The sequence below is a fragment of the Ailuropoda melanoleuca genome, chromosome 4 (genome assembly GCF_002007445.2).
Source record: "Ailuropoda melanoleuca isolate Jingjing chromosome 4, ASM200744v2, whole genome shotgun sequence".
NCBI classification, from domain to species: Eukaryota; Metazoa; Chordata; class Mammalia; order Carnivora; family Ursidae; genus Ailuropoda; species Ailuropoda melanoleuca.
In genome coordinates this window covers 57,547,379-57,559,596 of record NC_048221.1, presented here as the reverse complement: position 1 = coordinate 57,559,596, position 12,218 = coordinate 57,547,379, and the positions used below count along the sequence as shown (strand labels likewise).

At 41.7% G+C, this 12,218-nt stretch overlaps 1 protein-coding gene across 2 annotated transcripts in view; it reads left to right on the top strand.

The window, feature by feature from the left end:
* The window catches only part of ZNF35 (zinc finger protein 35), a 41,989-nt gene extending 38,215 nt beyond the window's left edge, over positions 1-3,774 (top strand). For both annotated transcript variants that reach the window (XM_011217776.3, XM_011217774.3), the window contains exon 5: positions 1,984-3,774. In XM_011217776.3, coding sequence (XP_011216078.1) covers positions 1,984-3,230 — 1,247 coding nt within the window. In that variant the 3' untranslated portion in view covers positions 3,231-3,774. The remainder of the gene's footprint in view (positions 1-1,983) is intronic.
* Positions 3,775-12,218: the final 8,444 nt, after the last annotated feature.

The following is a 12,218-nucleotide window of genomic DNA, read 5'->3' as shown; positions in this document are numbered from 1 at the left end:
CCCCCTGCTTGTGTTCCCTCTCTCGCTGGCTGTCTCTATCTCTGTCAAGTAAATAAATAAAATCTTTAAAAAAAAAAAAAGCAGGGATGTACTGTATGGTGACTAACATAATAAAAAAAAAAAAAGGAAATAACTGGAAAAAGACTGGCATTTCAGAATTTGTTGTCGTCACATTCAGTGCTCTGCTATATGCTGCTCTCAGGCATTGCCTTTTTCCAGCATCCCCCATCTTATCTGAATGATTGTGATGGGAGTATCATGTAACTGTTTCCTTAACCAGGCAGCCATAGTGGGCTGTTTCCCTGTCCCCCATGATGCTTTATATCCCGACATCCATGTCTCACTCAGTCATCTCCTAGGTTAGAGAGTTGCCTGGTCTGTGCTGGTGGAATGTTTTGTAGATGCTGGATTCTCCCCTCTGCAGTTGCTGCATGACCTGCAGCTCACAGCTTTCCTGCTTGCTTCTAAACTGACACCAGTAGGAATATCTCCCCTCTGGAGCCTTGCCTCCCACTGCTCTCGCCCTTGTTTCTTGTGCCTTATCTGGGTAGTGCTCCTGAGCTTGGTATAATTCAAATACTGTTGAAAGGATAGACTGGTGATAGGTGGTAAGGAGGGCACGTATTGCATGGTGCACTGGGTGTTATACGCAACTAATGAAGCATCGAACTTTGCATCGGAATCCGGGGATGTACTGTATGGTGACTAACATAATATAATAAAAAAAATCATTTAAAAAAAAAAAAAGAAAGGTTCACTCTACCAACACTAGGCTGCATGGGTGCACATTTTTGTTTCAAGGGTAGTAGGGGTGGAGAGGAGACAAAGAATTATGATGTTACTGACTGCAGGACCCCTTTTCTGACACCATTAAGGTTCTGAGGCAATGTAGAGCAGCCAGACACTAGTCAAGAGTTTTAAAACTTAATAATGTTTTGATGTTTTCATGATATTGACATAATGGAGCAGGCTATACAATGTCTCAAACTTAGAAAGGTCAGCTTTCCCTGACACAAAGCAAAGCTATTTGTTCAACACAAGGGTTCAGCTGTTTACTCTGTTCATATTCTTCAGTCCCTTCTAGGGTTGCCATCTATCACCATAACAGCTCCTATGCCCTAAGGTTCATCTTTGCTCCTGGGCCCTAACACATGGACCCACAGCACTAGTTGTCCAGCTCAAAGTGACTGCAGACCCTCACAGAGCCACTTCCTGTGCTCCAAGGCTGTTCTCAGGCATTACTATAGAGTAACTCAGTTAATCTTCTCATGGTTTTATGGGATAGATACTGTTATTGTCCCTGTTTTGGAGATAAGGAAACTGAGGCACAGAGAAATTAAGTTACTAGCCCAAAGTCATGCAGCTGGTAAGTGGCAGAGCAGGTATTTGAAACCAAGCAGTCTGGTTCCACAATCCATGTTCTTAACCTCTATGTGGCATAGCCTCTCAATTTTTCAGGTACTCTTAGTTGCTCTGGTCCTTTTGGCATCCAGTGTGACCCTTTCTGTCCTTTCTTATCCTTTCTTTGATATCCAGCTTCCTTATACACAAAAGTCTAAGTTGCATAGATCTTCATTTCCAGGGACGAAATCTCCCTAATTAATTGGTGGGTTGTAAGCAAATCCACACTAAGTGGCTAAGGTAAGGAGGCAAGCCTGGGGAGAGATTGGTGTCCTTCATAACTGGTTTTAATTGTAACATCATTCATCACACAACCAGGAGAGCTGTCTGAAGATGGTTTTCCTGGCATGAGGCAGTGGGCTGGATGTCTAATGGAGGTAAATGGAAGCGCTGGAAAGACCATTAATCAGTGGATTCTGCTCTGGGTGTGGGAGAGAGAGGTGACACATGGGGGGAATTCTTTCCTTTGATGAAGCCATTTTATGTACACTGAATTCACATACTTCCTGACATTTATCACTTGATCCTGTTCTTTTTCTAGGCCTGAATAAGCTGACATCTGTACTTTGTTTGTTGTTTCAGGTGCTGAAACTAAGAACCCACAGTTACTGGTTCCAAAAACTGAGAAATGTGATGAAGCAGAAAAACCGTTCATAAAATCAGGAAGAATCCAGAAAGTTAATCCTCAAGGACTTGAGTTAGGAGAAGCCTGTGTAAAAGGGAACATGTTAAAGAGGCAGAGAATTAAGAGGGAAAAGAAAGATTTCAGACATGTGACAGTGAAGGACTGTCTTGTACCTGAAAGCCTCAAAGTAGAGGAAGATCAGAAATGTCAGAAATCTGGGGAAAGATATAGCCTCACTTCTAGCTCTGTTAAAAATCAGAAAAGCCAGCCTGGACAGAAACCTTTTACATGTAGTGTGTGTGGGAAAGGCTTTAGTCAGAGTGCAAACCTCGTAGTGCATCAGCGAATCCACACAGGGGAGAAGCCCTTCGAATGTCATGAGTGTGGGAAAGCCTTCATTCAGAGTGCAAACCTTGTTGTACATCAGCGAATCCACACTGGACAGAAACCATATGTTTGTTCAAAATGTGGGAAAGCCTTCACTCAGAGTTCAAATTTGACCGTACATCAAAAAATCCACTCCTTAGAAAAAACCTTTAAGTGCAGTGAATGTGAGAAAGCCTTCAGTTATAGCTCACAACTTGCTCGACACCAGAAAGTTCACATTACAGAAAAATGCTATGAATGTAACGAGTGTGGGAAAACATTTACTCGGAGCTCAAACCTCATTGTCCACCAGAGGATCCACACTGGGGAGAAGCCCTTTGCCTGTAATGATTGTGGCAAAGCCTTCACCCAGAGTGCAAATCTTATTGTACATCAACGAAGCCATACTGGTGAAAAGCCATATGAGTGTAAAGAGTGTGGAAAAGCCTTTAGTTGTTTTTCACACCTTATTGTGCACCAGAGAATTCACACTGCGGAGAAACCTTATGATTGCAGTGAGTGTGGAAAAGCCTTCAGTCAGCTGTCTTGCCTCATTGTGCATCAGAGGATTCACAGTGGAGATCTTCCTTATGTGTGTAATGAGTGTGGGAAGGCCTTCACGTGTAGCTCATACCTGCTTATTCATCAGAGAATTCATAATGGGGAAAAGCCTTACACATGCAATGAGTGTGGCAAGGCCTTCCGGCAGAGGTCGAGCCTCACTGTGCACCAGAGAACCCACACTGGGGAGAAGCCCTATGAGTGTGCCAAGTGTGGTGCGGCTTTCATTTCTAACTCGCACCTCATGCGACACCACAGAACCCATCTTGTGGAGTAACAAGTACTTGTTACTCCAGGCATTAATCATAATCCACTACACCCTAATTGAACACGTCTTTGCTGTTTTGTACCTCTGTAAAAATGAGGCCAACCATGTTCTTAAAAGTAACAGTTTTCAGGAGTGCATCCCAGAACATACGCATTTCAGAGGCTGACTTGAGTGAAAGCTAAGCGCCTAAAGGCAAGGACTGTGTTTTTAACTGTACCCTCAGTGGTTATCATGTTTGAAATGGAATGTGGCTTTCTTAGAAATGGGTCATACAAAGCTAAGTGATAAAGATCCTATTTGAGGAAAGGTATTTTAACTCAATCTTGTTTTTTAAAACTCCTCATTTCTTGAGCAACAGGCAGGTTATTGGTATAGGTCTGCTTGGTGGGATTCTGGGGCTTCGAATCTTGTACTCTAGTTAATTTTGGGTTAAGAACTAATGACTAGTTAGGGAAACTACTTGGGGTAGCAATTCAACAACTCACCTGTGAACATTTATAAGCTTTCCATTTCTTAGGCAATTTAAACATTAAAAGAAAAAAACAAAACATTATCTGCTGTTCCTAAAATGGATAGAAGGAGGAAACAGCTGTTTCTCTTAATTGTCTATACCTCATGAACCTTGGTATGGTAAAGCTCTGGGGACGTCTCATGAGTCTTCCATTCTGCAGTCTGTGGCCAAGCACTTGAGGATTGATGGAGACAAAACACTGGGGCCAAAATGCTGCCAGACAGTATTCATTTGCTAACAACAACTCTCCAAGTCGCCCTAGCTTCCGTTGCAGTCCATTGGAGTGAGATGCCTCTAACAGTCCCCTTCCCAGATAGAGGAGTCAAAGAATAAAGCTTGCTGATAGGCGTGCCCACATTATCTATGCTCATTCTGCTCAGGCCCAGCCAGGGGACTCAGTTTGGGTGTCATTCTCTTTTTGGCTGGTCTTCAGAAGAAATAATGAAGTCCTTCTAATTTTGAGAGGACCAAAGAGGGAAGGAGAGGGAGAGGCAGAGTGGGACTCCTAAGGTCTTTTTTTTTTTTTTTTTGAGAAGTTCAAAGGTATTGGAATGTGAAAATTTAGAAAGATGAAGAAGCTGGCTAAGGTAAGATAAACTTTGTTACCATTGAGCCTTTATTCCTGGAAAAAAATGATTTATAAAACTATGCAATAGGTGGAGCTATGTAATATTGCCTTGTATTTAATATAGAACTTAATTCTTTGTTTATACACCTTCATGTATAGAATCATAATCCCAAGCACTTGTCTTATGCTTTCACATAGATCCTTACTTTATCCCTTTGAACACTGAAAGAAGTGTTTGTCCCAGTTAGCTGAGAGTGGTCAAACAACAAAGAACAGCCTACATTCAAATCCAGGACTTAAATCCAGGTTCTCTGTTCTGCCATGCTGTGTCTAACCACCTATAATCCCCACCCAGATCTGTGGAAAGCCTGAGAAAGGGGTATATGGCCTCATTTTCAGGTGAGGAAGCTGAGGTGACAGATTTTATGATGTGCCTTAAGCAGTGTGACCAGTAAGCAGCAAATCTGAGACTGGTCTCCCAAGTTCTGGGTCTGTCTCTTCACCCACTCAGCAAGCAAGAGCATATCATAAATGCCCTACCTGGTGATAAGTTATCGGGTTCAACTCTCATGTAGAAGTCCCGCCATTGGGACTCTTACTGGCTCATTTGTTTTGTATTTTACAGAGCACTTTTATGTACAGAAGGCATAAACAAGAAAGCGTATTTCCTCTTTCTCCTCCCCTTCAACCATGGTCTTTCATCCAAGCATGTGCACTACCTTTTCCCAGTTTGCACTCTAAATCATACAGACACAATTCTAAGAAACTAATAGGATTCAAAAGTGAGAACCAAAAATGCTCATGTACTCATTTGAACCTTGAAGTGACTGTTCCTGTCCCCCACCTGGGAGTGGAGAAACCCAAAGATAAAACCCCGTGTCTGCTGAGGAACAAGCTCAGGTTTTCCCCCCTGCAGGATCAGGAATCCCAGAAGAGAGGGAAAGCAGGTGAAGATGGACCTGTCAAGAGACCAAAAGTATACTTTCCTGAATGTTACCTGCTGGGTTAGGATCCTTAGGACAGGTTAATTCTTTTAGCTTCACATTGTATGTTCATCCTCCTATTTGAACGCTTGTCATGGGTGATTGTGGTTTCCTGGCTCAAGATTGCTATTGATAGTTCAGAAAAGGCTACCCAGGTAATTGTGATGTAAAGCTAGATTTGGGAATCACTGACCCAACCTTGCAGTGAAACAGTGGTATTCACTTGGCTGCATGTTAGAATCACCTAGTGCACTTAAATTTTTTTTTTCATTCCCAGGGCCAACTTTTTTTTTCTTTCCCCAGTTCTGAAGGGGAACCCAATATGTAACCAAGGTAATGGCCACTGCAGTCAAGTCTACAGGCCACAAATGCATGTGATCAAAGGTGGAGTGGGGAAGCCCTATATAAAGATGTGGATATGCAGAGTGCTCTGTAGTTTCAGCAAAACAGGATGCTAACAACAGTGGCTGTACTGGATGTTCTGTACCTTGGCTATAAGGATTCTGTGCCCTAACTTTATTTGTATTTACGTGAATATACCAAATAGTTTATATATATGAGCGAACCAAGTTTTATACATCATACTTTTATATTGCTCATTCAACAAAATGACTTTTTACATTTCTACTGTATTTCATCTCCAGGTCTTGGTTTCCATAAACCTGCACCCAGGTTCAGGGCCTCCAATCCTGCACAAATCATGTGAGCCTAGTGGATTACCAGACAGACCAGATCCTTACCCAACTAACAACTCTTACTTCCAATGCATTTTCAGCTCTCAAAATAAATTACTGCTCTCCTTTTTCTGTATGGTTTCAGGTAGATGAGAAGTGACTACTACTAGTTGTCACCGTTGGCTTAGGTTTTCCTTTTCCTAGAGGTCAACTTCTTTCTCCGTTGGCTGTTATTTCTAGAAGCAGGTGGGAGCTGAAGCCCTGTTTGTTTGTTTGTTTGTTTGTTTAATTATGATATGTTAATCACCATACAGTACATCCCCGGATTCCGATGTAAAGTTCGATGCTTCATTAGTTGCGTATAACACCCAGTGCACCATGCAATATGTGCCCTCCTTACTACCCATCACCAGTCTATCCCATTCCCCCACCCCCTCCCCTCTGAAGTCTTCAGTTTGTTTCTCATAGTCCATAGTCTCTCATGGACCACATCATCTTTATCCATTCATCTGTTGAAGGGCATCTCTGCTACTTCCACAGTTTGGCTATTGTGGACATTGCTGCTATGACATTGGGGTGAATATGGTCCTTCTTTTGACTACATCTGTATCTTTGGGGTAAATATCCAGTAGTGCAATTGCTGGGTCATAGAGTAGCTCTATTTTTAACTTGTTGAGGAAGCTCCACACTGTTTTCCAAAGTGGCTGTACCAGCTTGCATCCCCACCAACTGTAAGGGGGTTCCCCTTTCTCCACATCCTCTCCAACATTTGTTGTTTCTTGCCTTGTCAATTTTTGCCATTTTAAATGGTATAAGGTGGTATCTCAGTGTGGTTTTGATTTGAATTTCCCTGATGTCAAACCCTGTTAAGTTGCCAAGAGCTCTCAGAGTTTTAGCTGTCAAAGAGCCAGGCCAATTGATGGGTATTTAAACTAGAGCCAAGAAGTCTCAAGAGAGTGCAACAGTTGTGTATTACGGGGAGCACAGTGATGTGAAAGTGATAAAAAAACAATGTTGGTATGGTTTGATATAGTACTACCTTAGCTATCCTAAAAATGAATATTTTGACAGTGATTTATGTACTTGCCAGTGTTACTGTTTTACAAAAAGGAAGAAAGAAAGAAAGAAAGAAAGAAAGAAAGAAAGAAAGAAAAAAGAAAGAAAGAGAAAGAAAAAAACAATCCAAGTGACTAATGATAGGGGAATGATTAAATTATGATATGATTGAATATTATGCAACACTAAAATAATAATTTAAAGGTTATTCAGTATATAAAATATTCCCAATATTAAATGAACAATGCTAAGTACAAAATTAAATGGTGGGTACAGATAGCCCAGTTTTCTTAAATATACATGCATAGAAAAGACTGAAAGACAATAAGTACATGGGGTGATTAATGGTTAAATTTTACTGCTTTGTCTATATTTTCTACAATATGCCTCAATTACTTTCATGATCAGGAGGGGAAAAGCGAGATCATGGACATACAGGGTGATGAGATAATTTCGGGGAGTGTGGTAGTTGGGAGCAGCAGCAGAAGGGACTGGTTACCAATGACCTAATGGTGAACAGAGTTCAGTCAGGGAATCGATGTAACCATACTGATTGTGACATATAGTTGTGGCTGGAGTGTGGAGGCTAGGCTGGTGAGGGGAGGAATGAATCCTGGAGACCATAGAGATAGCTTTTGTCAGACTACAAGGGAGATAATGACCCCGGCAGTGTCAGGGGGCCAGAAGAGAAGGGATAGATAGAATGAGCAGGTCTTAGGGGCATGAAAGATCAAGCAGCAAATCCCCAAGCCAGAAATCAGCCTCCACACCCTGGTGAAACATGACTTGTGACAAATGGGTCCTGGCCCATGCCAGAGAAGCCCTGGTTTCTTTGTGCCTCTCTGGAGCCACCCTGTGTTAACAGTGGTCAATACTTATGTGGTGGTTGGGCGGGGTTTGGGAGAAGCAACCTAAGTCCTAGCAGGCTAGTAGCAAGGTTGTGACCACCCCATTCATTGAGGGGTTCCTGTGTGGGAGACTAAATGCCAAATGTTCTTTATTTCATTTAGGCCTCAGCTGAGGAGGGAAGTTCTTTTTTAATCCCCATTTTCAAGGGCAGTATTCACAGTATTAGAATAACTCTGAAGCCGAAGCCTGTGCCCCTTTCTCCCAAGCTACTTTCTTAATGTCCCTCCAGAGACCCTTCTCATCAAAAGTTATAAAAGGAAACAAGAGTAAGTCTTCCTCCTAGCCCAGAGTACCCCAGGTTAGGAGTACCCTGGAAATAACTGTTGCAAATTTCTTGATCCTTCCAGGGAGAGTCTGTGCATTTACAGTCTTATGTATCCCCCTTTAAAACACACTCACAGGAGTTTAGGATATGCACTATCTATACCTTTTTTTTTTCCCTCATGTAGTGTGTCTTGGAGATGGTTCTATTTTAGCCTATAAGATCTACCTCATTCTTTTCTTTTCTTTGCCATGTGATAGTGAATTGTATAGATGTACCATGATTCATGTAGCAGTATCCTGTTGTTGGGCATGTAGGATCTTTTCTATCTTTTGTTTTATAAACAATGCCATGCTGAATAGCCCAGCATGCTATCTTGTTGTGTGTGTGACTTTGCAGGATAAGTTGATAAAGGGTAGGTACATTTGGTATTTTGATAGAAATTGCAAATGCAGTTCCCACTATGTGTATGAAAATGCCCATTTCCATGAGTCTTCTATAAAACTATTGTTTTCTGGTCTGATAAGTGAAAAATTTTCTCATGTTTTATTTTGTGTTCAATTACAAGAGAAACTGGATATTGTGTCAGGTGTTTACAAAGTTGTATGTTTCTTTTTTCATCATTTGCTTGTTCATGTTCTTTAGCAGTTTTCTGTTGGTTGTTGATCCTTTTAAGAATTGGTTTGTATGAGTACAGCATCCTTTCTTGATTAAAACTTCACAGTGTTAGGATAGAGGGTACATACCTCAGTATCATAAAAGCCATCTATGAATATCATTCTCAATGGGGAAAAACAGAGCTTTTCCCCTAAGGTCAGGAACACAGCAGGGATGTCCACTCTCACCACTGCTGTTCAACATAGTACTAGAAGTCGTAGCCTTAGCAATCAGACAACAAAAAGAAATAAAAGGCATCCAAATTGGCAAAGAAGAAGTCAAACTCACTCTTTGCAGATGATATGATACTTTATGTGGAAAACCCAAAAGACTCCACCCCAAATTTCCTGGAACTCATACAGGAATTCAGCAAAGTGGAAGGATATAAAATCAATGTACAGAAATCAGTTGCGTTTCTATATACCAGCAATGAGACAGAAGAAAGAGAAATTAAGGAGTCAATCCCATTTAAAATTGCACCCAAAACCATAAGATACCTAGGAACAAATCTAACCAAAGAGGCAAAAGATCTTACTCAGAAACTGATAGACAACTCATGAAATTGAAGACACAAATGAAATGGGAAAATGTTCCATGCTCATAGATTGGAAGAACAAATCTTATTAAAATGTCTGTGCTACCTAGAGCAATCTACACATTCAGCGCAATCCCTATCAAACTACCATCAGCTTTTTTCACAGAACTGGAACAAATAATCCTAAAATTTATATGGACCAGAAAATACCCTGAATAACTAAAGGAATGTTGAAAAAGAAAACCAAAGCTGGTGGCATCACAATTCTGGACTTCAAGCTCTATTACAAAGCTGTAATCATCAAGACAGTATGGTACTGGCACAAAAACAGACACATAGATCAATGGAACAGAATAGAGAACTCAGAAATGGACTGTCAACTCTATGGTCAACTAATCTTTGACAAATCAGGAAAGAATATCCAATGGAAAAAAAAAAGTCTCTTCAACAAATGGTGTTGGGAAAATTGGACACCCAAATGCAGAAGAATGAAACTGGACCATTTTCTTACACCATACACAAAAATAGACTCAAAATGGATGAAAGAGCTAAATGTGAGACAGGAATCCATCAAAATCCTTGAGGAGAACACAGGCAGCAACCTCTTCAACTTTGGCCACAGCAACTTCTTGCTAGACACGTCTCCAAAGGCAAGGGAAACAAAGGCAAAAATGAACTTTTGAGACTTCATCAAGATAAAAACCTTTTGTACAGCAAAGGAAACAGTCAACAAAACCAAAAGACAACCAACAGAATGGGAGAAGATATTTGCAAATGACATATCAGATAAAGGGCTAGTATCCCAAATCTGTAAAGAACTTTTCAAACTCAACACCCACAGAACAAACAATCCAATCAGGAAATGGTCAGAAGACATGAACAGACATTTCTCCAAAGAAGATATCCTAATGGCCAACAGACACATGAAAAAGTGCCCAACATCACTTGGCATCAGTGAAATACGAATCAAAACCACAATGAGGTGGTGACAATGAGACACCACCTTATACCAGTCAGAATGGCTAAAATTAAAACAGGAAACAACAAATGTTGGCAAGGATGTGGAGAAAGGGTAACCTTCTTAAACTGTTGGTGGGACTGCAAGCTGGTACAGCCGCTTTGGAAAACAATATGGGGTTTCATCAAAACATTGAAAATAGAGCTACCCTATGACCCAGCAATTGCATTACTGGTTGTTTACCCCAAAGATACAAATGTAGTGATCCAAAGGGGCACCTGCACCCCAATGTTTATAGCAGCAATGTCCATAATAGCCAAACTATGGAAAGAGCTCATATGTCCATTGAAAAGATGAATGGATAAAGAAGATGTGATACACACACACACACACACACACACACTATGGAATGATATGCACCCATCAAGAAATAGAATCTTGCCATTTCCAATGACGTGGATGGAACTAGAGGGTATGATGCTAGGTGAAATAAGTCAATCAGAGAAAGACAGTTATCACATGATCTCACTGATATGTGGAATTTAAGAAACAAGGCAGAGGATCATAGGGGAAGAGAGGAAAAAAAATGAAACAAGATGAAACCAGAGAGGGAGACAAACCGTAAGAGACTCTTAATCTTAGAAAGCAAACTGAGGTTGCTGGAGGGGAGGAGGTGGGGGGATGGGGTAGCTGGGTGATGGACCTTCGGCAGGGTATGTGTTGTGAGTGCTGTGTGTTGTGTGAGACTGATAAATCACAGGCGTGTACCCCTGAAACAATACATTATACGTTAATAATTTTAAAAAATAATTGGTTTGTATGGACTCTGTAGTAAAGAAATTACTTATCTGCCATATATGTTGCAAATATTCCCTGGTTTACACTTCTTTAATTTTTTTTTCTTTTTTTTAATGTTTTTTTATTATATTATGTTAGTCACCATACAGTACATCCCCGGTTTCCGATGTAAAGTTCGATGCTTCATTAGTTGCATATAACACCCAGCGCACCATGCAATACGTGCCCTCCTTACTACCCATCACCGGTCTATCCCATTCCCCCATCCCCATCCCCATCCCCTCTGAGGCCCTCAGTTTGTTTCTCATAGTCCATAGTCTCTCATGTTTCATACACTTCTTTAATTTTTAATGTTTGGATATTTCAGTTTTAAAGTCAAGTCCAAGACTTCTCCCTCTTCAAATTACACATTCTCCCATAATTTCACCTAGTCCTTTGATTTAGGTCCATTTGAAATTCATTTTGGAGTAACAACTGAATTGGATCCTAGTCCCACTGCCCACCCCTTTTCCTCTGGTCCCAGCAGGAGGAATCAAGCTGCAGAACCACAAAGATGAAGACAGCTCCTGTCTTCCCTGAACTGCTGGGTGAAAGCCTGCAGCCATGTACCTCCTTCCCAATGTGTGGATGGGGTGGTGGGTAAACTCCAGCAACCCAGCTTGAGATCAGCCAAAGTCTGCGCTGGGCCCATCGATGCCACACCCCTTGCACTCTGGTTAATAGATGCAGGAATAATGGGAGGGGGCGACATGGGAAAGAAGAGCTGGGGGTGGGGGAGGAGAGGCCACATTCATGGGCAAGGGAGAGGGAGGACCCAGTTCTGCGCAGGCAGGGGCGTGTTGGAAGAGGAAGTGAAGCGGGGACTGCAGCCTGAGGTCAGTGAGTGAACAGAGTAGTCTTCAACTGAGGGGGATGGAGGGAGTGTTGGGAATGGGGCCAGGGCCAGCTGGGGGAGAATCATCAATGGATGGGAAGAGCAGAGATGTGAAGGAAGTGGTGGGTAAGGAAAGGGGACAGATGGGGTGGTGTGGCGGGTTGGGAAAGGAGAGGCTCAGCCCAGAGCAAGGGCAGTTTCCTTTAAGACCT